The 25,941-nt window shown below is 38.1% G+C and overlaps 2 protein-coding genes and 1 long non-coding RNA gene across 7 annotated transcripts; 2 read left to right on the top strand and 1 right to left on the bottom strand.

Annotated features, from left to right (window-relative positions):
* Positions 1-702: 702 nt before the first annotated feature.
* LOC111247470 (14 kDa phosphohistidine phosphatase-like) lies at positions 703-2,143 on the bottom strand. Its single transcript, XM_022798408.2, has 2 exons — positions 2,009-2,143; positions 703-1,496 (listed from the first exon to the last, which is right to left on the bottom strand). Exon 2 carries the CDS (start codon positions 1,446-1,448, stop codon positions 1,095-1,097), a length of 354 nt encoding a protein of 117 aa, XP_022654143.1. The 5' UTR covers positions 1,449-1,496; positions 2,009-2,143; the 3' UTR covers positions 703-1,094.
* Positions 2,144-2,180: 37 nt separating this feature from the next.
* On the top strand, positions 2,181-9,938 carry l(2)10685 (5-methylcytosine rRNA methyltransferase l(2)10685). Of its 5 annotated transcripts, XM_086984747.1 has the most exons (10): positions 2,181-2,414; positions 3,022-3,230; positions 4,083-4,212; positions 5,286-5,342; positions 5,474-5,648; positions 5,772-5,903; positions 6,611-6,759; positions 7,834-7,958; positions 8,303-8,394; positions 9,310-9,449. In XM_086984747.1, the coding sequence occupies exons 1-9, from the start codon at positions 2,337-2,339 to the stop codon at positions 8,361-8,363; spliced, it is 1,116 nt and encodes a 371-aa protein (XP_086840873.1). In that variant the 5' UTR covers positions 2,181-2,336; the 3' UTR covers positions 8,364-8,394; positions 9,310-9,449. The 5 variants fall into 5 exon arrangements, 3 of the variants coding, with proteins under 3 accessions (XP_086840873.1, XP_022654138.1, XP_022654139.1); XM_022798403.2 differs by lacking the exon at positions 8,303-8,394 and having other exon boundaries at positions 9,310-9,938; XM_022798404.2 differs by lacking the exon at positions 8,303-8,394 and having other exon boundaries at positions 2,195-2,414; positions 3,005-3,230; positions 9,310-9,938.
* Positions 9,939-13,167: 3,229 nt separating this feature from the next.
* On the top strand, positions 13,168-25,920 carry LOC147757111 (uncharacterized). Its single transcript, XR_015324590.1, has 6 exons — positions 13,168-14,751; positions 15,683-15,872; positions 19,803-19,922; positions 20,702-20,832; positions 21,297-21,393; positions 25,365-25,920. It is a non-coding gene; the product is annotated as an uncharacterized LOC147757111 (long non-coding RNA).
* The last annotated feature ends 21 nt before the right edge of the window (positions 25,921-25,941 follow it).

Here is a 25,941-nt window from a genome sequence, read left to right as displayed (position 1 = left end):
AAACTACAATATATCTTTTTTTTCTTTTAAAATCAATGGCCCATATCTGCTCAGCACCCATACAGCAGGTTTACACATGCACAACGTAAAGCAGTCCTAGCATTGTGACTTCACTTTATACAAACCACAATCAGAGCACTCGCCTAACACAGCGATCTTATTGTCATCTTACAGATGCATGAAGTAGAACCGCTCACCGACACCCTTGTACTTCAATCTTGTAAAGGGATCAGCTAATGACGAAATCCGAATGGTGATATGTTACGCTGAAATGACCAAGAAATATGATAATGTACTTGTCTAAATGATTTTACGCATTGTTTCTCGTTCTGAAGTATCACTTAAACCGACACAAAACACTGATACGTTCGTACTACGGAACTGTCACCAGCCTTGAAAGTATGCTTTAAAAAAAAAAACACTGATTAACGTCGGTTAAAATCAACTGTTACTGACTATAATCAACACGCCGTAATTAGACGGTAAGGGACAAATGCATAAATTCCGGTGGAAAAACACTTCCTTCAGTATATCGTAAACCGTCGGGCACTGGTGACCCAAATACCTACCCTTTATCAACTGGGCTTTAGAAGCAATTTCAAAACAATCGAAATTGTATTTCAAATACAAAAAGGATATGTATATTCGTAATCAAAATCAAAAACTCATGTCTTCTGAATAACGACGCATTGTTACACAATCTGCAGTAGACCATTATATTTATTTAATAAATCACTTGTGCAGAGAGCATTAGACACTCAACTACATCCCAAACCAGCCATAATCATAGACATATGTCGACTAACTTTTTCCCCCGTTGGTAATATGCTTACTTATTTTTCTACATTACTTCATTCTTTTCATACTTTCTACATAACTTCAGTAGTAAATCAGTATGTGTCCTCCCCTAATACATTAGGGATAAAAGTCACCTTCCAGATCCTGTGGTGCGTCTTATATACCAGATCCGAGATATACGAGGGTACATTCGTTTCCAAGACAATAATATTTTCAGTATTGTAAGACTAAATGAAACGAAAGTTCCAGTTCACTAAATCATGCAAAATAGTCCTGCCTATTAATGAACAGGGCATCTAGTAGCCTTGATTAGTCCATGTGATATTTTCCTCGGGATATTCGGGAAAGTGTTTCGCTAGGATGGCGCAGGTGTCTGCATGTTTTGCTTGGCCGAGATCAACTGAATAACCGAACACCTCAATTCGTTTTTCCTTGGCATTATGAAGAATCCGTCCACCCCCAAGTGCTTCCAACTCGAAATTCTCGTTCTCAATTGCTTTCTGAGCCAATTCGTAGATGTCCATATGATACGAACATGTTGCAATACCACGTACGATTAGTTTCGTCGCATTGGTCCGTTTATCGTGCACCCTGATCAGGACATACTTGAAGCGACCATCGTCAATTTCCACATCCGGTATCGAATCCATCCTCAATAAGCGGTCGTTTCCGTAAAGTTGGTCGAATGGATGCTAGTGCTTACGATGTTTGGAGATGTCACCGCAGCAAATCAAAAGATCACACGAAACGTGTATCAGTGTATATTCGTTCGACACTTGTGTTGATAACTGTTCTTTCTAGGATCAAATATTTCAGAATCTTAACGCAAATTCTAATGCACAACGAAAGCACTCGAAGCTATACACAACGGGACAGAACGTATCACCAAGTAATATGTAAGTTCTTGTAGAACAAACAAAGAATCGTTACCGGCGAATTCACATATGGCAGCCGGCCTATATAGTTACAGTGGGCCGCACGTCCAGCTACTACAAACATCGCTTGTATATCCGACGCTGACAAGGTTGCACGGACACGAAAGCGATGGTCAGCCAAATCGCATTCGAAACAGTGGAGCTCACCGATAGCGCTAATGCATTTTCCAATATAGCCGCAGAATACGACGTTCGTTATATACTACACTATTGCAAAGCGATTCTATTTGAGCAAAGCGCTTAGTTGTTTGTAAATATCATCTGGTAATTATTACCTAATTGATCGACGACGTTAAGTGATTCCGTGACACTGAACAGTTACTGAAGCCACAGGATTGCCATCTGAGAGTCTGTCCGCCCAGAGTTTGCCCCATGCATTGGCAACGAAAAAAACGATCTCCTCCCACTGCGACTAGCCGCATCAGGCAAACTCGAACCCATCATCGTTGTGTTTGCATGACGCCAGATGCGCGAAACTTTCTCCGTGCCTGCCATTCCCTGTGCACAGTTTGCTACCTGTACTTTTTATTTAGTTATTTTGCATAAAAAAGGCACTGCAAAGCATTGCTGTACATTTTATTATTGATACGAACTGCGTGCAGGATGTCGGTTGTATTTAGTTCTCGATTAACAAGCGTCAATAGACTTCGAAAATGTACACAGATGCCCCAAATGCGTAAAGTAAGTACACCCTCTTCTATTAGTCTCATTAACGTCATGAAAATGATCTTCAACGTGAACTATGCTGCAAAAAAAAATTATAGAAAGATCATGAGCACATCACTTAAGTACCGTAGTTACGTGAAGATTAATAGTTGGAAAACTTTTGGCGTCGTTTGCTATTTTTCTTTATGATTTCTATCCTTTCGATAGCTCGATTCATTTTGCTAGAGACTAATCTTTATGTAGATGATAATATGTGCTTGATTCCTCTGAAATAAAATTTAATTCATTTTCCAGTTATGGATTTTTTAAGAGGAGCCTACTTTTAAACTGATCAGAAGTCTATAGCACGAATTATAAGTGCTCATATTCACATTGTCTAATAACAGATAGGTTTAAATAATTCGACATGTATATTGACCAGTAGGTAGTCTCGCCATATGAAACCTGGAAAAAAGGCCTGCATAATTAATACATTTGTTAACCGTTGTTTGTATGGTTTGTTCTATCCGATCTTCTTGTTAAGCATTATTAAAGCGTTCGGCCATACCTCCCATATGATGCTGGAAAGTACTCGGTGAATCCAATAAACGCATTTTCTGATACAGCCTTGTGCACTTTTCAGTCAAAACTTGCACCTAAAAAACAGCCCTCGCAATTCGCAATGGATCACTTCGACGCGTTCTATTCAAAGGTGTTCGGTCTAGATGCCTGGAGATCGATGCGGATTGCGTTACTGAGCAAGAAGAAATATTGTGCCGTTGTAAATCCTTTCGCCGTTACAGAGGAGCTCATAGAAAGATTACGCTCTATCGGATGTCGTGAGATAGTTGGGTACGTTTCGCTTATTTGTTCGTGATAACTACACAAGTATGTAGCCCTCCCTATGGCAAACTCTGTGGGGGAAATTACAATCAATATTTTCGTGCTAGCTGTATTTATCGGTGCCCGTAGAATGCGATACCGCAACTATCGTTGTATGTTACTGATAGAGGGCTTCAATTCAAATTAATACCGAAGCTGAGCTTAAACTGGAACTTGAATAGCTTTCAAGATTTTTCGTAACACGCTTTTTTTTTCATTTAAGGCACACTATGGATATCTAAACTGTGAGCTATCCTACAGCTGCCTTTGTAGGGATCTTCGAATTTGCTAGCCATTGCTCCACTTTTCACTGCAGTATTTTATGTCGCTTCAAAAAATAGCCATATAGATTATGAATATATATGAGAGATAAGAGCATTACACCTAATGTTGAAGGTGCTATCGTTTTGTATTTGTATTGTCCATGCTATAATTGATGGCCCATCTTTTGAAAAGGGTCCTCGGTTTTATGGAACTATCGACAGGACACCTAAATGGAGAATACCTGGCTGAATAAATAAAATTTCAGCTGCACCTTTTTGAGTTAAAATAATAGTACTACTTATACTGCTCACGCAACATTACAATATTGTATCGTTTTTTACCCAAGCAAAACATTTCGTGATTTACGTTCGGACCGATACTTGAGTGTTGCTTTCGGTAGATGAGCTTAAATACGATGTGAAAAATGACTACGCTCGATCTCTAGCCCAGACCACTCCACATTGTATGTCCCGTACGTAATACTTTCAGCTCTGTTCTCCTGAATACGTCGTCCTGCACATTCGTTTATTAATAATACCGTTATGCGTGTCATTTCAGACGACCTACTAATGTTGATACCTGGGATGCTTCACCGGAAGTACAAATGACGGATTTGCCATTACCCATGCCTGACATTATGCCGAATGAGGAAGATGCAGTTTTTGATGATTCTTCTAGGTTTATTCGGGTAGAGTTCAGCATGTGTATTACACTTTTCGCTAAGGTGTCAAGTTGGAGAGCGAACCAACATTGCGTGCGGTCGAGAGATTCGTGCCGCAACAGTAATCTTCATTGATATGTTAGAGTTCGACGCTAAAATATTATAGGTCTAATTCAGTTTTACAATGAGGCGTCCTAGCAGCCGACCGATCCGTGTCTCAAATTTGGATAGCCAATTCTCTGAGTACCCCATTACCCTGTAGCCAGCTGTCATTTCCCGTTCCTCTCTATGCCATCCTCTATCAGTCCAATGTCACCTCGTCTAGCCCTTTACCATTGGGGTGTACACTGTATTAATAGTACAAGGCAGTTTTAAAATAGGTAACAGCACCAAAGAAGTAAAATAATTACGAGAACCTTTCACATCAATTATATGGTCAGTATCAATTAATTTGAGTAAAATGGATACTTTTATAACTAAAGTTAGAACTGCAAGACTTATACGAATCACATCTCCGTTGCTCATAGAACCTTAGTGAACTAAATATTAATCGCAAATACACCAAAATCCAAACAATACCTTCAGGAATGCTTGCTCTTAATCTTCAAGGCGACTACTAAAAATTGCTCTAGCGACACATCGCACTCAAGTAGCTAGTTTCTTTTTTTGTGGATGAAATAAGTTTAATCTCAACTAAATAATAATAAGCATTTGGACTCTAGTTCAAGTATAATCAATCAGCCAATCTTCAGTAACATGTGGATTGGTATGAATACGAATGATCGGAAGCTTTGCCTTCGAAGATAAACGGTGTGATTAATACACAAAATATGTATGTTTACTAACTTTGAAATGTATCTTTTTATGTATTTTAAAATATTGCTCAGATAATCTAATTTATAATGTGCTATAGAAGCAAGTTAGTTATTCACGCTACTTATTTACGAATTTTCGCTTATGTCCGTAGAGCGAGACGTCTTGTTTATCATACAAGTATTATAGCTATGTAAGATGTTATGTGACAAGCCATAGTAACATATAGATAATGTAAATTTGTTCACTATTTTTTAGAGTAACTAATTACTGTTGGTGTCTTGTAGAAAGGAAATACAGAACCGTTGTTGAGTTTTGTTCCTGCTACGGAAATTGTTGCCCAGGTGAGTCCAAGCTGGATGTGATAAAAGCATGTGGTCTGCACACGCTGTTGTTTTCTAGTCCAATGTCGATAGTATTCAGAGTCTATCTATTGAGTTTGAAAAACCTGTGCTAGTAAACATCAGTATTCCAGGAAGAAATAATCGACGAGGGACAGTACTTTAATTTTTTACAACCGGAAGGTGATAGCGAATTGGCCATGAAAACCCACAAGCCGCTGCCAGCTCTGCCTCTACACGTGTACACATTTCCTCGAGGTGTCATCAGCGATTTCCCAAGTCCTAAAAAAACAACTAATGGACTTTTTGGTTAGTTAGTAAATTATACTCATTTACAACCTAGTTTACAGGATATAGGAACTTCAGTGTCAGCACACGTCGAATTAAATACGCATATATGCAACCTCGCTTTATTTTTTAATGACTTTTCAGAGTATTATCTGATGGACGCTGCTTCGCTCTTACCTGTAGTAGCTCTTGGCCTTGAGCCTGGAGATGACTTTGCTGATTTTTGCGCGGCGCCTGGAGGGAAGACTCTGGCCGTAGCTTTTACGCAAAAAACACGTGAGTAGCTAACAGATCTCTAAGTCTGTCTATTTTCATCACAAGTTATTTTATGGAGGAGCTTTCAAACTCTAGCGTATCGAAGATTGTTAAGCGAAATGCTATTTATACCACCGATAGTTCACCGTTAGCAAGATTAGATTTCGCCTGCGCCATTTTAGACTATCAACAACTCTTTAGAGATCAGCTTCCACATTTATTCCCTACATGCTCTGAGCGCAACGATAACTATGTCAAGAGACTACAATTATTTTAGAATACGCACGTTGTTTTTTTGGACCCAAAGCATGTCTGAACAATATAATTAATAATTTAATGCCTAGCTGGTGTCTTCCTACGTTGGTTTTGATCGGACTCCCTAAGCAAATATCATATAGCGTTGTAAAGAGATGTAATGGTAAAATGCCTAAAGGTAAAATCTAACAATAGGTGATTACTATTAGGAGGAAGGTTATTGCATATATTATTGAATCGGTAGAATTAATAATGGGAAAATGTAGCGCCATTTTAGACTAATTAATTAGGTGGAGAGAGCTGGTTCACTGACAGAACGATTCATTCGTTGTACAAGTCTAATGCCATATGAGCATCATGATTCTAAATCACTGATTAGAAAATTTTGGAAAGATAATTGCGTTCTTAGATGTCGGTGATGTACATGTCATTTAGTATGATTGCGTACTAAGAAAAGTCAGCGCGTTTTACAGGAGTGCACTTTTGTTCTGACATATCCGCGAGTCGCGTGCAAAGACTGAAAGGAATACTAGGCAGCTATCTTCCACCCGAAGAACGTGCGAAGATCACAATCAAGCTAGCTAATATGACCCTAATTTCTGATAATTCGACCTACAATAAGGTAAAAAAAAGATTGAATTTAGATTTTTAAATTTAGCCAAATTCAAGTTTTTTTTTTTTTTTCGAATTCTAAGGAAGTTGTATGAGTACGAGCTAGATTATATCATCTATATGGAAATGGTGACTACTTCTTAAGCGAATCTGGCATGCGTCTGAAGTTACGAACTGGTGGAGTTTCAGCAGTTTCGAGTTTAAGTTGTTTGTGATCGAAGCGAACGTAGACAAAAATTTGGTGTGTTGTTACTGTGACCGGTGATATGTAAGATACAGGTGACATTTTTGCAAAAAAAAACTGATGGACCTACGGGGTGTAATAACGATCGACTTTGTCTCTATGCGTTTTTTCAATGGCGCTGAAGATATAATTCTAACACCCAGCAATAGACCTGTACTACAAAAGTCCAACTATGAATATACGTCTCATCGATATAAAATGTAGTAATATGTAATTTGCTTCGACGTACTTCTCCATACGCTTATATTGAAAACCTAATTAACATGCAAAAACCAGTGACAGCTAAAGTTCCCAGCTCTATTTCATTCGGTGATTTAAAGAGTTCATCAGGTTCATTGGGTTCGCAAGACAGTTTTAGTAAGCTCTGGTTTTAGAAAATAACATATTTTAAACCCTATAATATAATAACCCTATAATAACTTCTATTAAGTTCGAAAAAGATTATTGACCAAATATGATCTTGATAGCCACTAGGGAGCAAGTGTTTTCTAGGCTCAGAGCCTAAAAACACTTTAATAAATGTGTACGATGCTGATGTCAACATAGATGCATTCATATAAAGAACTTTAATCTTTCTTTGAAATAACTAAGGTATTGGCTGTTCTTTCTTGGACTGTAGTTTGAGGAAGGTCACAAATAATAATTAGTTCCAGCCAAGAGTGGGCAGTTCCATTCGACACACGTATATGCTTATGCAACTTACTTAAATTGATGAACAAAAAATGGTCTATTTTAGGGCTTTTTTAGTGCGATTGATTAAAACACCATTGACGCTAAAATCAAGCAATAATCAGCCTGGGTAAAAAAAATCAAAATGCAGTTTATTTTGTTTTGGTTTAGATTCTAGTCGACGTTCCATGCTCAAATGATAGATCTTCGCTAGAGAGTGAAGAGAACAACATCTTTCATCAAATCCGTGTCAAGGAGCGGCTTTCCCTGCCGGAAACCCAGAAAGCTATTTTAACGTGAGTCCGCATACCGCCAGTTTCACTATTAATTAATATTCACGAATAATGCAATTCTCAAAAAATCGTTCGTAAAGTTCATACTTAAAGAGAACAAGATATTATATATATATATATATATGGCCCTTCAGTATGAAACGCGAAATAATGAACTCTAGTTTTTTTAGAGTTTTTCACAAATATAGTGATTCCGTTGTAAATTACCTTGGGTAGTCACCTCTTTATTCTGCTGCTGCAGAAGCCTGAGGTACGAAAATGGATCAAATCCCGAAAACTAATTTCGACGTCCCGTTGAGATTTCAATAACTGACCTATTAACAAGTTGTTGTGATTTTGAAGAAAAGTTGGAATTTGTTACAGCAAGGACCGGTAAGGATGTGGGAAACGGAAAGCCTCTATCTGTAATTCCTACAAGTTAGCCACCATGGTTCTTGCGGTGAGAAATCGAACATTGTTGTGAAATAGGCGTGGTTCAGCATTGCTCAATAATCTTGGTTGTTTCATGCATAGTTTTTTTCAGTTGTTGAGTCGTAATCAACATACCAATACTCATAAAGTTGTAGTGGCTAACACTTACATTAGACTACCAAATAAACATCATAAGCTATTGCAGCTATACATTTTCTTTAGTGTAATGTTTCGCCGGTTGAGTTTCATTCAGTTTCTGAGATAACCGTCTACGATTATTGTGGAAAATCCGTTCTTCATCTTCAGTTGCTATAGAATGCAAGAATAAATCTGTTTTTAAAACATAAGAGGAAAAAAGCAAGTGTTCCTTTTTTCCGATCCCCGCTCAAATCATGCCGCACCTATTTGTCGAATTTTTTCATTTTACTAACTTGTTCGAGAAGAACAAGTATGGTATCAATTAAAATGAACTTCGGGATGCATCGACTTTCTGAACGTGCCGTTATTCATCTAAGCGTGGGGCCATACATAGATCTCTGGAGTGAGTTGAAATTTTTTTTAACCTAAGAGCCTATGGCGCTTCTAGTAGTTGAGACTCTTCACTTTGTATAAGGTTTACACGGCAAGCTGTCTCAGCCGATGAAGTTTCAAAGTGAGAGTCGTGGTCGTGAGTCGCTGGAATTTCCCGATTTTCAATTGTTCATTGCTGCTTGCTTGCTAAAAATCTAAGTAACCAGATTGGTTAACGGTCTCAGATGTGAACACATACAAGTACGTGTCGAGGAGAAATGTCGTACACGCAAAATGCAGTATCGTTATAAAACATTTTAATGAATTTTTTCGCGTTTCACAATAAGCGGCCCAATTCGGTTGTCATGCTGCCTAAGATAAAGTCAGCTGTTATTGTAATACTTGTGGTGAAGATTATTTACGTATGTTTCAGGCATGCACTTCGTCGACTACGGCCAGGTGGTGCAACTGTATATAGTACGTGCTCGTTGTCACCGGTTCAGAATGATTCAGTTGTGTATATGACGCTGCAGAGCTTCAAACAGATGAAATTTGTCATTACAAATCTTAGCGAGACTTTTTCGCCCTTCGTAGAACAAGGCTTGTTTCACCTGTATGACAAATGTCGTTATGGCCAGCTTGTCATGCCTAACTTAACAAGTAATTTCGGCCCGATGTATATTTGCAGAATTGAAAGAGTCAAATAGGTACTCCTTCGTTACATCTTTTCATGTTTATATATAGGAGAATAATAGCATGCTAATAGTCACCTTTTAGTTGCGATGAACACTAGAAAAGGAGGTGGCAAGCAGTGTGTCTAAGACGCAGGTAAAATTAGAGACCGCAAACACATATATCTCATAGACTACACGGATGTGAGGTTCGATTGTTGAAGTAAAACAAAGTTTTCACCTTGATATAATAGACAGTTACACGATGATGGTATCATTTATCACAGATGTAGCTGCAATATAGCGATGCCTTTTTGATACCACAGACGTCTTGATACTGTCTGGTAATAGTTTATCATTGAAATAAAATTAATTAGGTTGCTAAATTGAATTATTTTATTGTATTAGGTAATACCTAGCGTTCGGTAATTTCATATGTGCAGTGAGTACTCATGCACGTACCCTTAAGAACCTATTTAATAATTAGAGTGCAACTGGAAGATCAATTCAGGTGCAGAACTTGAATTACCTTATTTTAGACATCAAAGCATCATCGGACGCTGCGATAATTATTCAGCTCAAAATATTGCTGTAAGCACTACTTAGAAATGCATAACGTTACGTAGTGACTCCGGGTTAGCCCTAGGAATGAGCGGAGCAGACCGAATTTAGACGTGTAATTTTTAACACACGTTGTACCTTAGACAACATTGGATGGTTGAGGGATTAAAAAGGCAAGGACTGCTATTTCGAAATCTGTATAAACAGACGCAGATGCGTACACAAATTTTGGGCGGATATACGCAGCTTTAATTGGATGAGTAGTTTTAGACTACGAAGCAGGCCTCGCATGGCATCAAGTGTCAGAATTATGAGCAATTGGATGAAAATATAGACCCGGTTAGGCATCCAGGTTTAGCTAGTTAGGTTATATAAATGGCGAATGACCGTTTGACACTGTTCCTCTGACGGAGGAAATAAATAATACTAACTTAAGGTATGAAAGTACTGGTGTCTAGTTCTTTTACATATTGTCAAGGATTTCATACGCTTCCAGCCGAGAAATTCCGCTTTCATCAGTTCTAATATTTAGGCTACACATGTGCCCAGCCAACTCCACCTTTCTTGCGTGGTCCAAGAGTTCTTTGACCCTGTTAATTAACTTCGTATTAAATAGTTTTGCAGAACATCAGTGTTCGTGATTTAGTGCCAGAAAGATCGGCAAGGCTTCTTTCTGCGATGTTACTGCTTTTCTCACTGTACAATCATTGATGTTGGTCTTCTACATCTGTATAGTGTATGAGCGCCCAGATTCTGTCGAGAAATGTTAAGCGCTATTAGGTTGGTAATATACTGAACGCGCTTAGACAGTCTCTTCAGGTTCATGTTATGCTGCTCAATGAGTTCCTTGACCTCTTCGAAGCTCCCTTTCAGGATACATGAACATATTTGGTCAGTCCTGGGATTCATGGTGGGATGTTTTCTGCACGTTTAATGATCTTTGAGGTGAAATCGGCTAGCCATATTTTCAATTGTAGACTGATTCGTTCAAATTTCGGAAGGCTAGGCGCTGTGTCAACAATGCAAATGGTCCGTTGCCCCATCGGAAATTTGTCTTACTCGAATAGCCGTGGGCGTATTCGGTCTACTTAGTGCGGCCAAGTTCATTAAATAATACTACTATTTGTGAGCGGTTATTCGTCAATAGGAGCTAAACACACGAGAGTCGTCTCTATCAACAGCGGATTTTCATCTTCGACAAGATCTTTTTTCAAATGGAGTCAACAATGTTTTTACTAATGCTCGCCTAGCACTTCGGTTGGCGACAGAACTTACTTCAGTGCTATCTTTAATTTTTGCGAGAACAATAAGTAGCTACTGATGAGTCTAGATAAAAAAAAAGTTTCTATCGAAAAATATCGATTATTTTTACTCTCCTTAATATATGTATATATTTTGCATTTAGTTCCAATAGTTTCTATTCTTTAGCGAGTTTAAGCGCGAGCCTTGTTAGGAGAATGATGTTATAAGATGGAGTTTGCCATACAGAAAAAATAGTTACTAAAATTATTTATGTTGACGTACACTCGTTTAATTAAGAAAATATCATACATTGCGCAACACCTAAAGGTTAAATAACTGCGCTTGTAGAAGTTTTGTATTTTGTTCTGATAAGCCGCTGAAGTGTTTTAATTGATCAGCGACTCGTTAGGTATTTCTAAGTGCTACTCAAATGTTACCGTGTATTTTTTTTTTATACAAGAAACAACGCAGTCTTCAAAATGAAACCAATACGCAACGCCATACTATTAAACCTTTGTGAGCGAATTTTGCCAACTGTTAAATTTAATAACTTATGCATCATACGCTACTAGCAAAAGAAACTTAGATTCTAAACACTCCACGCGTTGAGAACGAAAACATCTTTTAGTCTCGGAGATCAACGTTTAACGATCAAGTTTTTGTTCTTCGAAGATCACGAGGCACCATCGAAAATCAATGAAGACATTAGGGACAGTATTTAAATGGAGAAAACGCTTCAGGAACGTAGACTGAAATGAGCAAATGTCCAGTGAGGAAGTAACTAAATGTCAGATCCCGAAGGACACAAACGTATTGCCGCAATCGAAAAGGCCTTTTACGAAAAAGAGCTTCGAGTTTAAAGGATTTCTATCGGCCAAAACTGGCATTTCGCCTAGCACGTACCACAGAATATATATATATAACCCAAATACTGGAACTGCGGAAACTCAGTAAACGTTAGGTTCTCTGTAAACCGATTCAAGGTCGGTTGAAAATACGTGTGGTGTATTTCAGGTGCGAAAGGTGTGGAACTTTATTTAACAAAAAAAAAACCACCTGTAGCCATAGGCATGGTTCAGCCTTTACCGCCAAATGGAAGTAGGCCAGGCGAGAGAATGTATCGTCCCGGAAAAAAATTAAGCTTGGCAGCAGTGTTGATAAAGGTCTAGTAAAAATTAATGGATGATAATGAAATCATTGATTCCGGACAAGCAAATTTTAGATTTTTTCGTCAGAAGTCAAATATCGATAATAATTCGATAACATTCGTAGCAGCAGAAATATACCTGTGCTTCTTTTAGGACCGAAATTAAAATTCTATCTTTAAGGTATACTTGTTCGTCTTTAGTAGTAGTTTAAGCGATCAGCTCTTGTTGAGCTCAGGTAGTTCCGGATGCACGACAAATATGCTTCCCACTTGCGCTGATCAGTTACTTATCATAAAGACTTAAAGCAATTTGCTAACTACATTTCTATCTAAGAGCATGATTACTACTTGATTCTTTAATGCAGATCGAACGTCATCAAGAAACTTCAATATATACCCGCCGATAGCATTCTTGTCGAATACTTCCTATCCACTAGTTTTGTTTCAGGTAGTAGAGGGATGTCGATCATGGGCATAACAGAAGGCTTACTACCTGTTGCAAGTAGATATTCTGTCTGGCGGGAAAACATAACGAAACAGCATTTTATAGAAGATGGAGTTTCTCAAGATGCTACATGATGCTTGCACAATCTACGAGAAGCATGCCCATCGAAGACTTTGATTGCCTTTCATTGCGCGATTGCATTACTAGGTAAAAGCCTGTTCGTAATTATGATGCAAGTGAATAGACCACATACATTAAATATATGGAGGAAGAGAATACAAAATATTAAAAAAATGTTAATGGTTGTTAACATGTTTGTTAGAATATCACAGTCTTAGGGTCTCACCCATACTAAAATTAATTTCTTACAATGGCAGGAATAATTGCAGTTCCGAGAGTAACGTGAACAAGAACGCACCAGCGATTCCGGTTAGCCGCTTGCAAATATGGCATTAGACGCAAAGGAGAAAAACAGTGATAAAGATTGTTAGAATCTGCAATAGCTATTACACACAAATTAGCCAAAAACTAAGTTTTATTCACAATAACTAAAATTATCATTTAAGTTAAAAAAACACGATCTTCAGGTAGAATTATGTTGACTTCTTGAATCGGCTTTATTTAATTTTTTGCTTAGAATTTCAAACTACTTTGTATCGCTTACTATTTTAGGACAAGCTATTTTACCGTATGGTAACATTGTTTACCACGACTATACACGAGCACAAACAGATATAACACACAGACGAATTATTCCACGTAACTATGGCCTGCGGACGAAATGCCACTGACCTAAACTACTTTGTTCTTCTTTTGTAATTATAAATTTATTGGAGGCTGCACGTCTAGTAAATAACGCAACCGAAACAAGGCCGTAAGCTTAAAAAAATGCAGACTGCAGCATATAATCATTGCAGATATTTCTCCTGAAGATTGTACACGAGATCGAATCAACAGTTAAGCATCTATGTGTACGTCAGAGGTCCATAAGTATATAACGCCATTGAAATAAGAGTATGTGTACACCAAGAAAATTGGCCCGTAGGCAAGTGCCGCAGTAAATGTCACATTGCACAAATGGGGCATTGGATTTTGCCATATTTAATTATCGATTCTAGCAGTTGAGCCAATTCAGTTGTTCAGTAAATTTTTAGCTGTGAACTGCCGTCTTTTTGAACTAGGCGCACCGCGGGCTCGCTCGAACAGAGAGAGCTGTATGTACGTTACGGCAACGCAGGGCGAACTGCTTGGACAAACGTAACTTGAGCACTACAGATCAGTGGGAGCCTGCAGCTTGTTTACAGACACTACGTCCATGAACGATTTACGGAATCGTCAAATCAATGTGGAAGACAAATCGATGAAAAGAGTTATCGCATATCGTAAGGACGCCTTCGGAGCGCATATCCAATCCAGCGATAATCATCAACATCCCTTTTACCAGCTGCATCCTTTTTGAAAGGTGCTCCGATTATAAATAACAATAAACATTTCGATAGACCAATGGCTCAGACCGATATGTGGAAATGTGTCTAACGGACAGCAGTTCTCGTTGAAACATACAAGTTCGAGGAATCAGTTCGATAGTTACTTACGTTAGTTTCCATAACGTGGACACATTTACGGTGCTTTTACGCAACTGATCACAGATCGTGATGCGTATCATTCTTATTCACTTGTACAAAGTAGTAGCGTAGTTATGTAAACGAAACGGAAATTGATACCGAATGCTTCGTTCTAGGTTATGCACCGGAAGACACAGCACGTTTGTTGTCATCGTTTCGAAAATAACTACGCCATATCTTAAAGGTAGGCTGAGCAAAGTGGCTGACATAAAATATAAAATATATTTTAGAGCGATCCGTACTTTTTTCTGTTTTGAATTTGTCTCTAAAATTTTCTTGGCTTCTCTCGAAATGGCCTTGCTGTTCAAGTCGCTTGACAAAACTGGGGGACAAATAGAATTGCCACTGACATCGGTATGACATTTCTGTCAGCTTCAAGTTCGCTAAAAAAGAAAAGAGACGCACAGAAGATACTCGAACTCAACTGAGATTGTCTGAAAATCATTTCGTTGTCCACTAAACCTACTTCAGTTAATAGTTTATGTACCGGTTTCGCAGGCACGCCGATAGGCAGGCGGCAGGCGTTGTACCGTAAAAAAACAAATAAACCACCAGAACCTTGTCGTCATAGCTGGCTAGAAAATTTATATGCTAGGAGTGTGAAGGTTATTACGATGCATAAAATATATGAAAATTTGTATTTGGGTATGTGTAACATTATTATGAATATACAGTATATTGGCTTTTGCAATAATGTTAGCAAAACAAGCCTTGTCTTATTTGAAAAATTGAGCGTCGTAGGAACTTCACTAACCCAAGTAACTTTTCATTTGTCACTCCGCGTCAAGTCATATGAAAACCAGAAGAAACAAACCGTTTGAGAAACAGTATTACGGACTCTATATAAGAACAACAATGAATAATATTCAGTGAAAATGTTTGGAAGAGTTAAATACTGAGTGGGAAACAAAAACAAGTGGGTCATTTTACTCCTATGTTAGCTCAGCCCAGGGGCTACTTACACTACACATAAAACATGGCATCACTTGCATACCTCGACCCGTTTCTTGTCATTTTACGCCATGGCCGCGCATAATTCAGCGTTAATTTCACCATTCAATTTGAAAGATATATAGTGTTTCACGATGTCAATTGTTTTTGGCGTTGTTTTATAGACTCTGTCGTTCGCATGGCCCGACAGGAACAAACTGCAGGAACGGGTCGGTCACTCGATATTGCCACCGCGCATCGAGATAAGTCGGCCTGGGAACATGGTTTCGAGCAGATTGAATATTCTCCGCGTCAGGGAAAGTTTCCTTACTTTAGTAAAAACCAAGGGTTATACATACCCATACACTCAAAAAGGTTTGCTACGATAGAGCTCACCATCGACTGGTGCTGCATTCTAAAAGGAAAAAGGCCCAGTAAGATCTACAAATTGCATCAGATGATGACCTCTCTTTAGTCAACTGCTTGCTCGACATTTATCTTGGGTTCACTGAGCTCACATAGCCATTCAGCTAAAAAGCTTGACCAATGAAGATGACACTTGCAACATACTATTCTAATGAAGTTCTTACGAAAAACAAAAGCTACCTACGTAACGCTATAGGCAACTGTATATATATATATATTGTGCCCAATATCAAAAGCTACACGATAGATTTTGATGATTTTTGTAAGTACCTTTGGCTAGTGATAGGACTTTGCACGGAAGACTTTGTTTGCAAAATTTATCTTTCATATTTCAAAACTCATCCAGAAGATTTGTGATACGTGGGCGATACGGTTCACAGAAAACACGACGACATTTTGATGCTCGGGTAACTGTACTATTGCCTAATGCTTCACACAAGTTAAACTTTGTCTTTCTATTCTCCAAAGTGGGATTATCTCTAATTGATTATAGATCGTACGTGCATTTGCGAACATTTGACCATGCTAATATATATGATAAAATCCGATGTTGAAGGAGCCAATTCGTCGATGATGCTTTGGAGATACTCTTGTTCATGCGACCGATTTGCTGTCTCTTCAATGGCTAACAGTTCAGTAAGTCGAACCTGGTTTGTTTATCTAAATGTTCATGAATTTGAACAGGTAAATGTACTTCATAATGACTACATGCGGGCTCCAATGGGCTTAGGTAGAAAGCGTTTAACGTTGAAGTATGAGGCAACAGTGCTTTATATCGTAATTCATTAGCTCTCAGACCATGTCGAAATTGGTATCCTTTCGACGCGCCTCTACAATTTCTAAATAAATCTGTAAAAGTCAAACCAAATGTCTTTGGCTCTACGCAGCTAGATATCTGTTGACCCAAGTGAATTTATATATAAATTAACCTACGCTTTTGAAGCGTCAATGTTCCTTCACCAACGAGATACATTGCAATATTCATAGTGATATGATAAGAACATACCAAGTGATTTGAAATGGAATGGAAAATCAAGACAAACAAGTTGAACGCAAAATAAACGGTAAGCGACGACGGCAGTCAAGAAGGACAGGCCGAGTCTGGTAGATAGCAGAGACGCGTAGTTCAACATCGGCATTCTGCAACTACTGTCCACAGGGCGCGTTAACTGGAACCAAACGATAAATTTCACGATGCAACCGTCACAGGGTGTATGCATTGTACTTAGCCGGGCGTTCGATGTAAAACCAACGAGAAATCTAATAGGAGAAGTAAATGTGGTAAGAGTAAGGGCTATTTATTTACTTATATATGTCATGAATGGAAAAATCAAGAAGGAAATTATAATATATAGCATCGAGCGACGATATTTTAAGCGTCGAACACATGTTCCCCGGCATCATTTCGGAGCAAGCGTCTTCTGTTGATTGCAAAAAATCACTTGCCAACTTAACTATTTCTATACTATAATTTTTGTCATAGATAGCTGAAATACCCACGACTACCTTTGGAACAGAATTAGCGTCGCAAATGCCTCATTGCAAAAGTACCAATATTTAACAATTGGCCGTCTCACGTCTTTACTGGATTACTTCGAAAATAATAAGCGCAGCTCGATATTTGAAGGTTGTGTATCGTTTCCGGAAGTCACCATTAAAAATAGGTGTTTTCTGCTAGAACCTGATTTGCGAGTTTGCCGTATCGAATTGTTATTGTCAATTCAATACAGGCTATCTGTCAGTTAAAAAGTTTTTTTTTAGCATTTCTAAGGCCCTAAATTGGTAACTTGAGTGTAGACGAAAAGCAGCAATTAACACATGCAGTAATAATGAATTTAGCTCTTGATGCATGTGTTCGTATTGCCCCATCAGCGCATCCCGGAATAGGATGTGAATCAAGAGCTCGAATACTTGCCTGTATAAGCTCGGTACCAACTCTCGTACAGATACCCAGTTATCTAACCGAGCGCATTGTCACGTATGACGCGCTGTTTCAAAAATAATTTAGAAAAACGCTATTTCGAAGGTTATCAGCACTTTGAAAATTAGTCTATCTGGAACGATGCATCTGCAACACGATTCCCTATTTTGGTGGCACCTCAATGCCAGCTATAAACTAATAACAGACTAAATACCTAAAACCTCTTAGAACAATGACGAAGCGGTTCTGCCGAATTTGTGACACTCAGTAGCTTTTGGTAACGCCTTGAATAGGTTAGATGTCCATAGGAATGTCCAGCACCCTCTCTTGATCCATATCCATATCCCAAACAAGACAGATTTTCAACTGAATCATGCTTAAATAGGGCTGCGTGCCTTTAGAAGGTGCCTTGTAATAATCGAAGGGTATTGACAAAAAATGGCTGAAGCTAGCGCTAATAATAATTAGCTCATTTTTCAGACAAACTGTGCAGATAGCTAGTATTAGTGTATCAACATTCGTTTAAGAAATTATGAATCTTATAAATACGAGCAAATTTAGCTTGATCGTCATTGATATGACTGAACAACCTTTTTACGAATCCAAAACGCAAAAACTCGCAAGACATGTCTGTTGTTTGGAGCTGCCGCTAGCCAAAAATTATTGATACCATTTACTACTGTCTGTCATCACTATCTGATCGGTTCGTGCGGATCGAAGCTTGCGGACCCAACCTTCGACATCAAAATTGATGTCTGCCTGAGCCAGCAGGACATCCGGAGTGCCTCAGAGTTGACGTTTAAACACCTGTCCTGCATCTTCGCAGAGGACCTGGACGTGCGGCCCTAACAACTAGCCTACATAGAAAATATACGCCAACACCTAAAAATGTACATGGAGCTTCTATTAACTGTATACTTTCTCAATATAAGGGAAACAAAATAAAGATATCAGTCCCAAAATGTATTGCTTTAAAAACAGAAGTTCTCGGCAACACGCTGTACGATTTGTTTTACAATCAGCAAATTACAGAAGGCTTGCTGCTTATAAACATTTGAGAGTTATGTGGGGCAGGTAGATTAATTTTCCAAATTACATAGGGCGCATCAGTAACCTAGATCTGCGAAACAGACGTAAACGCTCAAAAATTCGATAAATCCAATATATATCTATAAACCCAAACGGGCACGAAATTGCGTCATTGGGCGGAGGCTCCCTTATTAATGAGACAACGATCTGCTTCAACCTGGGAAGATTTGTGAAGCATGTTTTTCGACGACACTGTATTTTCCACGACAGTGTCGCCCTCCCTACCGTTCCTGATATTCTATATCGTGTTGATATTTGAATATTTAATAACCTTTCCTAAAATGACAAACCTCGATACTTTCACATAGTTCGATAAGACAAGCTCGGAGTTGCTTTTCAGTTCAAGCGCTCGAAGTGATGACTACTGATATAGTAAACTATTGCATAGAACAGTCAAGCGACTCATATTATATCGTATAGCTATTTTTCCTAACCAAAGAACTCTCGTATTGCGTTGTAATGTATTAAGTGCAATTTATTTATCTAAATTAATTCGTATCCAATTAACATTTGTATGCATCGGTAATATATATTCATCTTAAAAACTATAGATATAAGAATAGCCATCATGAAGATGATTATTGAGGGTTACCGGACCGGACTTAACCACAAACCGAAAAGTTTTTGTTACAATTTCCTTCTTCGAAGAACTGCAACAAATTCGATAGATATTTAGTTAAAAGAAAAAAAAAACAAGCGAAACCTTACAAGCAGAATTAACCAAATCGAGCTTTAGACATTTTCGTTTCTCCGTAAGTCATTGCGCAGCGTCTTTCCCACTTGTCCTTGTCTGAAAGCCTCATAAACGCAGTGCCCTTTGGAAAGGTCTAATCTCACATTGAAAATGAACTATTCAGATGATATTTCAGATAAGAACAATATCGATGTTTTAAGAAACTTTTAGAAAACGAACTTCGAAGACGGGAGGCTTGGGAGAGGTATCGAATAGATAAAATCGACAAATTTGATAAACGATGGTACTCGTACACGTGAGTAATAATTACATCTTCAAAGGCTAGGTCACGAATCTGCCTAGGATGATCGTGCTAGACGATCCGTAACTGAATAATCAAAATGCCCGCGTTCAATGTAGGTTCTAGATTAATCGGTTAAATTCGCCGCTATAGGATGGCGCTATAATCAGTTCAATCGACAACAAAGCCCATATGCAAAACAAACTAAGCTACGTTGGTACTTAGAATTCATTAAGTAACTTCAGTTTTTCAATGTAAACATTACATTTTCTAAACGATAAAAGATTTTCTAGCGCTGGAACCCATATATTTAATAAATATTTGACGAAATAGTCTTGAAGGCTTTTTGACACATAGAGGCCACAAGTATAATTATTACATATTCAAATATGCAATCAACAAAGTCCACTGAAAAATAAAAAGTATAACCACGCTCGACAAATTGACGCAAGCAGTAAAAGACTAAGCACGATTCGGGCGCACTCAACTTAGATGCCGCAACATATTTTATTTACTTTCGTATTTATGTAGACGTTTTCTATTTCATCGTAAACCACTAAGTGGTTTCCTACAAGACGGTTATTGAGAAGAATATAGCCTGACAGAAGTGAATTTGCTGCACGACTATCTGTATACAGTTCTTAAAGATGGGCATTCATCATAGACCTGGGCTTCGAGTCAAATCGATTCCCACGTAAGTTCAATACAATCATAATAGAAAAAACAACAACAACAAGCTGACAGCTCAAAATCCATTTTTTCTGACAAAAGCGTTTGTCCTTGCCGTTTGCTAGGGGATCGTCACCCAACGTTTCGCAATAATCACACCGGAACAAACGGTTCTGCCGCGATACGACGACAGTCAACAAAGCGCGAATGAGGCTTCCGCTTGTCCATAAGCACTACTCTTCTTACCCACACACGTGTGCGTGTATACTTGCTGCCTATCATTTTACCGGTTACGTAATCCGTGTATGTTATTGTCACGTTCATAGACTCACGAATCATGTCGTTTATTATTAATGTTTTGTTTATTTCAATAGTACATTTGCACAAGTTTTGACCCGAACAAGACTGGCAATAGTGTAACTCTGGTAAGTGGATAGGTGTGGTCTATAGGGAGTAGTTGTCAGCAGGAGGACAAGTGATAGAAGTTTGTGTAAATTTAATGTTGATATACGACCAGCTTTCGGCAGATTCAGACATTTAAATAAATGGACCGGATCGTTGACTAGGGCAAACAGAGCCTTTCTCTATACTGGGCGTATGAGACACGACATCCGTTCTGGGCTTTGTTGGGCTTAGTCGGCAAAATAGGAGATTAGAAGTCCGAGAGTGAACGGTCGTTCATATTGATATCTGTGGTTGGTTTTTTGTCGGGGTATCTAGGGTGATCGGTACTCGTCTTTCTAAGGTTGCACAGAAGATCGTCGGACCGAGCTTTGTAGATCTCATCAAAAAGATGGTGCCGTAAAGCCATTGTTCTGTAAGTAGCAAACATAAGAAGAATTAGGTATTGGTACTCTACGCCAGTCTACATCTAATTAAAATCAATAGAGTGATAGGAAAGCGCGTTTTCGTCTGGCTGTGTTTAAAATTTTCCCATTTAGTAATATTACCCATTGAACGAATTTGAATAGAGTGCTAGATATGTCTGTACCGTAACTCTAATCTACCGGATTCCATGGGTTCAAAATTAGCGCCCGCTGAACCGTAGACAGAAGACCTTGACCTTAGTACTCGTTTTAGGAGATCATTTGTCTCAAGCGGTAGTGCGAAATGATTAATCATTCTCAACTCAAGGCCACACTTCGTTTGTTGGTTCCACTAGAAACGATATAGTTTTTTGTGTGTTTTTTAATTTTATATGTAACCTCTAACAATCGAAATTGCCGGGCCGACCTGACATTTACATGGGTTTTGTCAGCCAACCCACTTTCATAACAAAACAGACCATTTATATCACCCGACCTTTTAAATAGAACATGTTGGCCACCGAGAAAACGCAATGCAAATCGTCAAACAGAGACTTTTTTATCGTGTAAATTACTAATGTCGTCTGTTAGCTTCCGAATTGTACTAGACCATTGAAGATTTTTTTTCAAGTTTGTAATCAGCGTTCTCAGAACAGATCTATTAGTTAGGGACATTGTGATCAAGATTGATTGCACATGCGGATGCGCTAGTGGAAATCAATGATACGATGTTTTCCCTATTCCATATTAAGCACCCATAAATTAATTCTATAATATAGCGTTTCGCTTTTAATGCCCATACAAGCAATTTTTTATATCGCTCCTAATAGGGCCAACATTTGTATAGTTGCTCCTGATATTGGTTATTTATTTCATCGCGAGTATTTCTCTAATCTTTAAATTAAGCATTTGATAGCACAAAGCGTTGTCGTATGACATGTTTCAATAATTTTTTCCTTAATGTTCCTTAATGTTATATTATTGAAGTTAAGGAAGGTTAACAAATTGAACTTACGTATTAGATACTGGAGCGCAGTATGATAAAATTTTATGATCCATCATATATATATATATATATATATGTTGGATCTTATTATGTTTCGATTGAGAGAATATGGAGAAAACCCATTTTGCATAATTCATGGTCTCGTACATTTTGCACTGACAGATTCTATTTGTTGTATATATTGTCATTTTAAGAGTATTCTGTCCACTTATTTGTAGCAGCCATAGCGTTTGAGATTTTTTTTGAGAGAGAGTTATTAAGTAGAGATAAGCCTTAATACTCAGAAAGGAGTTAAAACTTCCCTAGAGAAGACTAATACCTTAACTGGGTCAATGGAATAAAGCTATTTGATTCTCTATCAAAAGCCATATAAGACTTTGTTCACTCAGAGAGAAAAACTGTCATGGAATAACAATAAAAAATATAGACTTACAACAATACATAATTTAAACATTAGATGGAACGTTATCATGACCGAGCTTGCGGTATTTAACAGGTTTGTGTTTAAATTTTCAGTCATGGAAATGTGCAGTTTTAATAGCATTTGTCGAATATAATACATTTAATAGCTCTAGATACGGATTAGCATGCGTTTTCTAATAGGGTCTAATGATGTGATATCGTACGTCTATAATAGTAAAAGGTGGCACGAGATCTGCTTATGGAGGACTTCGTTTTTAAACAACTTCACGAAGTACACGCGCAGACCGGCAAACGTCAGGCGCATAGCGATAGAGCTTTATTCCTATTTAATCAATTCAATTGTTAATGTGAAGCGTTCTTCGTTCGAGCACACGTAAAACGCCTAATATCTAGTGGCTCTTAATAATCAGTTAAGATAAATGAATTAAAGATAGAATAAGGACGATTTAACTTAACGTAACTTAGACGCTTTCCCAGTTGTAATGGAAGCGTAGGTAAAGAGAGATTATCTAATAGACTTATGGAAGAGATCGTTGTTGAATATTCGGAATGGTGAGATTTTCCGATAGATTCGGACGAAGAGTATTATAGGCTGTAGGAAGTGGGTTATTTGGTACTGCTTTGGATAGCTGAACATTGTTTTATGGCGTAGCTATTGCTGGCGGTTATAACGCGAGTTATCGAAATTTAGATTTACCATATTATCTTACCAATTAGCTTCTCCAGAGTTCTATGAACATGACGAAGCAGGACCTATTATGCAAGTTACCTTCAGGGTTCTGTGTTTGCTAGTATTGTGTAGTAACGTAGAATAGGCCGAGTCGTGTAAATAGGTTAAATGTTTGGTACGAAGTAAGCCTCACTTTAAACCGACAAGAGCCTAGCATAGACATGGTATAGAGATACAGCTCAAACATGTTTTGTTCACTTAAATCTTAACTAGAACTCTGTTTCAGGAAGAGCCTCGACTCCTGAAACGGTTTCCAACATATGCCAATGTGTTGGTGTTTCACCTGTTTGCTCACCCTAAAATCGAAGTACTACTTTTCGTCATCAGGGGTCACATAAAAAACATTGCCCTCATCTATGGGTCGTACATCATTGTTGCTCGTTACAAGTTTTCCCCGAAGTAGCTACTGCAAAGTTACGAAAACCCTAATCATGCATATGGTAGCCAAGACAAGGATTGAGAAGCTATTGCGATCTTTGCATTGCTCACACGACTCTACTAACTTATAAGCAAGTTCGATAATGATAGACATAGAGGCATATCTTATGTAATCATATGTTAATAAATCTGTAACTTATCGTCGTCTTCGAGTTAAGTTAGATTTAAATTAATGCATCTAGGGGGACAGTATTTCGATTTGACCTTTTTTATAAAGGGCTCTGAAAATAATCTCGTAAAAATCCCAAAAGGAAGAAAAGTAGAGACAGTATATCTGAAAAACCAGAAATGAATACAAATTGTGCTGCCTTCCTAGAACTGTATGGTAAGCAATAGGGCGAGGAAAATAAAACCAAGTCTATTGTGCCAAAATGCAATGATATATCAGGCCTTGCGTATCCTCTCTCCGTAAGGCAGGGGTTACTGAGCGGCTCTCACTTCATTAGAACTGAGAAACGCTTTAATCGAAACAACAGGCTTAACACAAATGGCAGTGATGGTGGAAGCGCCCACCCCTGTAGGTGATAACACATGACCTTCCGACGATTAGTGTAATTGCAATTTATCCACTACCTCAAGATCGCATCTGAGCCTTTCAAGTGAAAAGGAAGTGCCGCTTAATTACGGTTTTCAAAATCCCTTTCCGGCATATTCATTTTCCTGCTGTGGTAACGTCAAGCGAATGTCACTGTGGATTCTATCCTGTAGATATTGTGGAGACCTCATCGATATAAACATCCATCGAGGCGAGAAGTAATTCGCTAAGGCGAACCTTTTTTTATGGCTAATATAGTTCCCAATTGCATACACAAGATTAGCATCACGTTCGCGTTTAAGACGTAACTGTTCTTTGTTAAGGCCAAGTCTTGTAAGGGGTCAATTACATTAAATATATTTTACTCTAACTAATCCAGTGTCCAATGGGTGTCTTCAGAAGTTAGCTGAATAATATGCTCGTACGATACTTCATAACTTCATAAGATACAGGACGAATAATCATTCAAAACGAGGTCAACTATCAGAATCGATATATCACGAAGTTGTGTGCTTTTACGTGTTATTATGCCGTATCCATCATCAACATTGTAACTTTTCTGTTAAAGATTAGTATCTTATCGAAACTTTTGCCTTGCAATGGTCGTACCTTAGATTTTAAGTTATTCTATTTAGCAGTAGTTTTCTGTGTACATTCTTTGCTCACAAATGACATCGACATTGTATATGACATTGAAGAGCGAGTAGAGATGTTTGCAACGAGGGACATGTGGTTTTTATAATCTGTAAAGTTTATTCCATGATGAATTATCCACTAAAGTTATATTTCCTACCGTATAGGACATATAGCTATCTGTGCATTAAGGGTCGAAGTGTCCGTTTGTTTTCAGTAGGCGTCATTTCTGCAGAAATAGTACGGACGGAACAGACAATTTCTTCGTGTCACCTTTCTAACACAGACTTCGAGCAAGAGTCTAAATTGTCTTATGCAAGGATCCAACTGGGCACGTTGCGGTGGTCGGAAGCACTATGCGAATGAACTCTGTAAACAGCTTACCATAGTACAAGTCATACGAAAACCCCGCACGGCACCAAAGAAAAGCTTCAATTTAAGCTAACTTTTAGATTCCAGACGCGACATTTATTTGTTAAGCATTCTTGTGGTGAGGCTGCAATAAATTAAATTTTAAGTTTTGTGAATTGTCTTTGAAGAATTATATTTTTGTAACTTGTATAAAATTATGGGTGCTGTGAATAAAATTCTATTGACCTGCATATGTCTCGATCGCTGGCTCAAAAATAAAGGTACCTCAAATTGGATTCTAAAGAAACAATTATGGCAGGCGCGATTCGGATCTAAATTTAATTAAACATTTGTATCTACGTAAATCTGAACATCTCTTTTTGATTCGTATAGTATTTTTCTAAAGAAGTGCTGTTAATCGTCAGTGGCCGCTCAGATATATA

This window comes from Varroa destructor, unplaced genomic scaffold (genome assembly GCF_002443255.2).
Source record: "Varroa destructor unplaced genomic scaffold, Vdes_3.0 BEIS01000003.1, whole genome shotgun sequence".
Lineage (NCBI taxonomy): Eukaryota > Metazoa > Arthropoda > Arachnida > Mesostigmata > Varroidae > Varroa > Varroa destructor.
Note: the sequence above shows the minus strand (reverse complement) of the source record. Positions and strands in the feature narration are given on the sequence as shown.

Excerpts from the sequence above, each read along its gene's own strand:
- LOC111247470 (XM_022798408.2), bottom strand. The coding sequence starts at position 1,448 with ATGGATTCGATACCGGATGTGGAAATTGACGATGGTCGCTTCAAGTAT.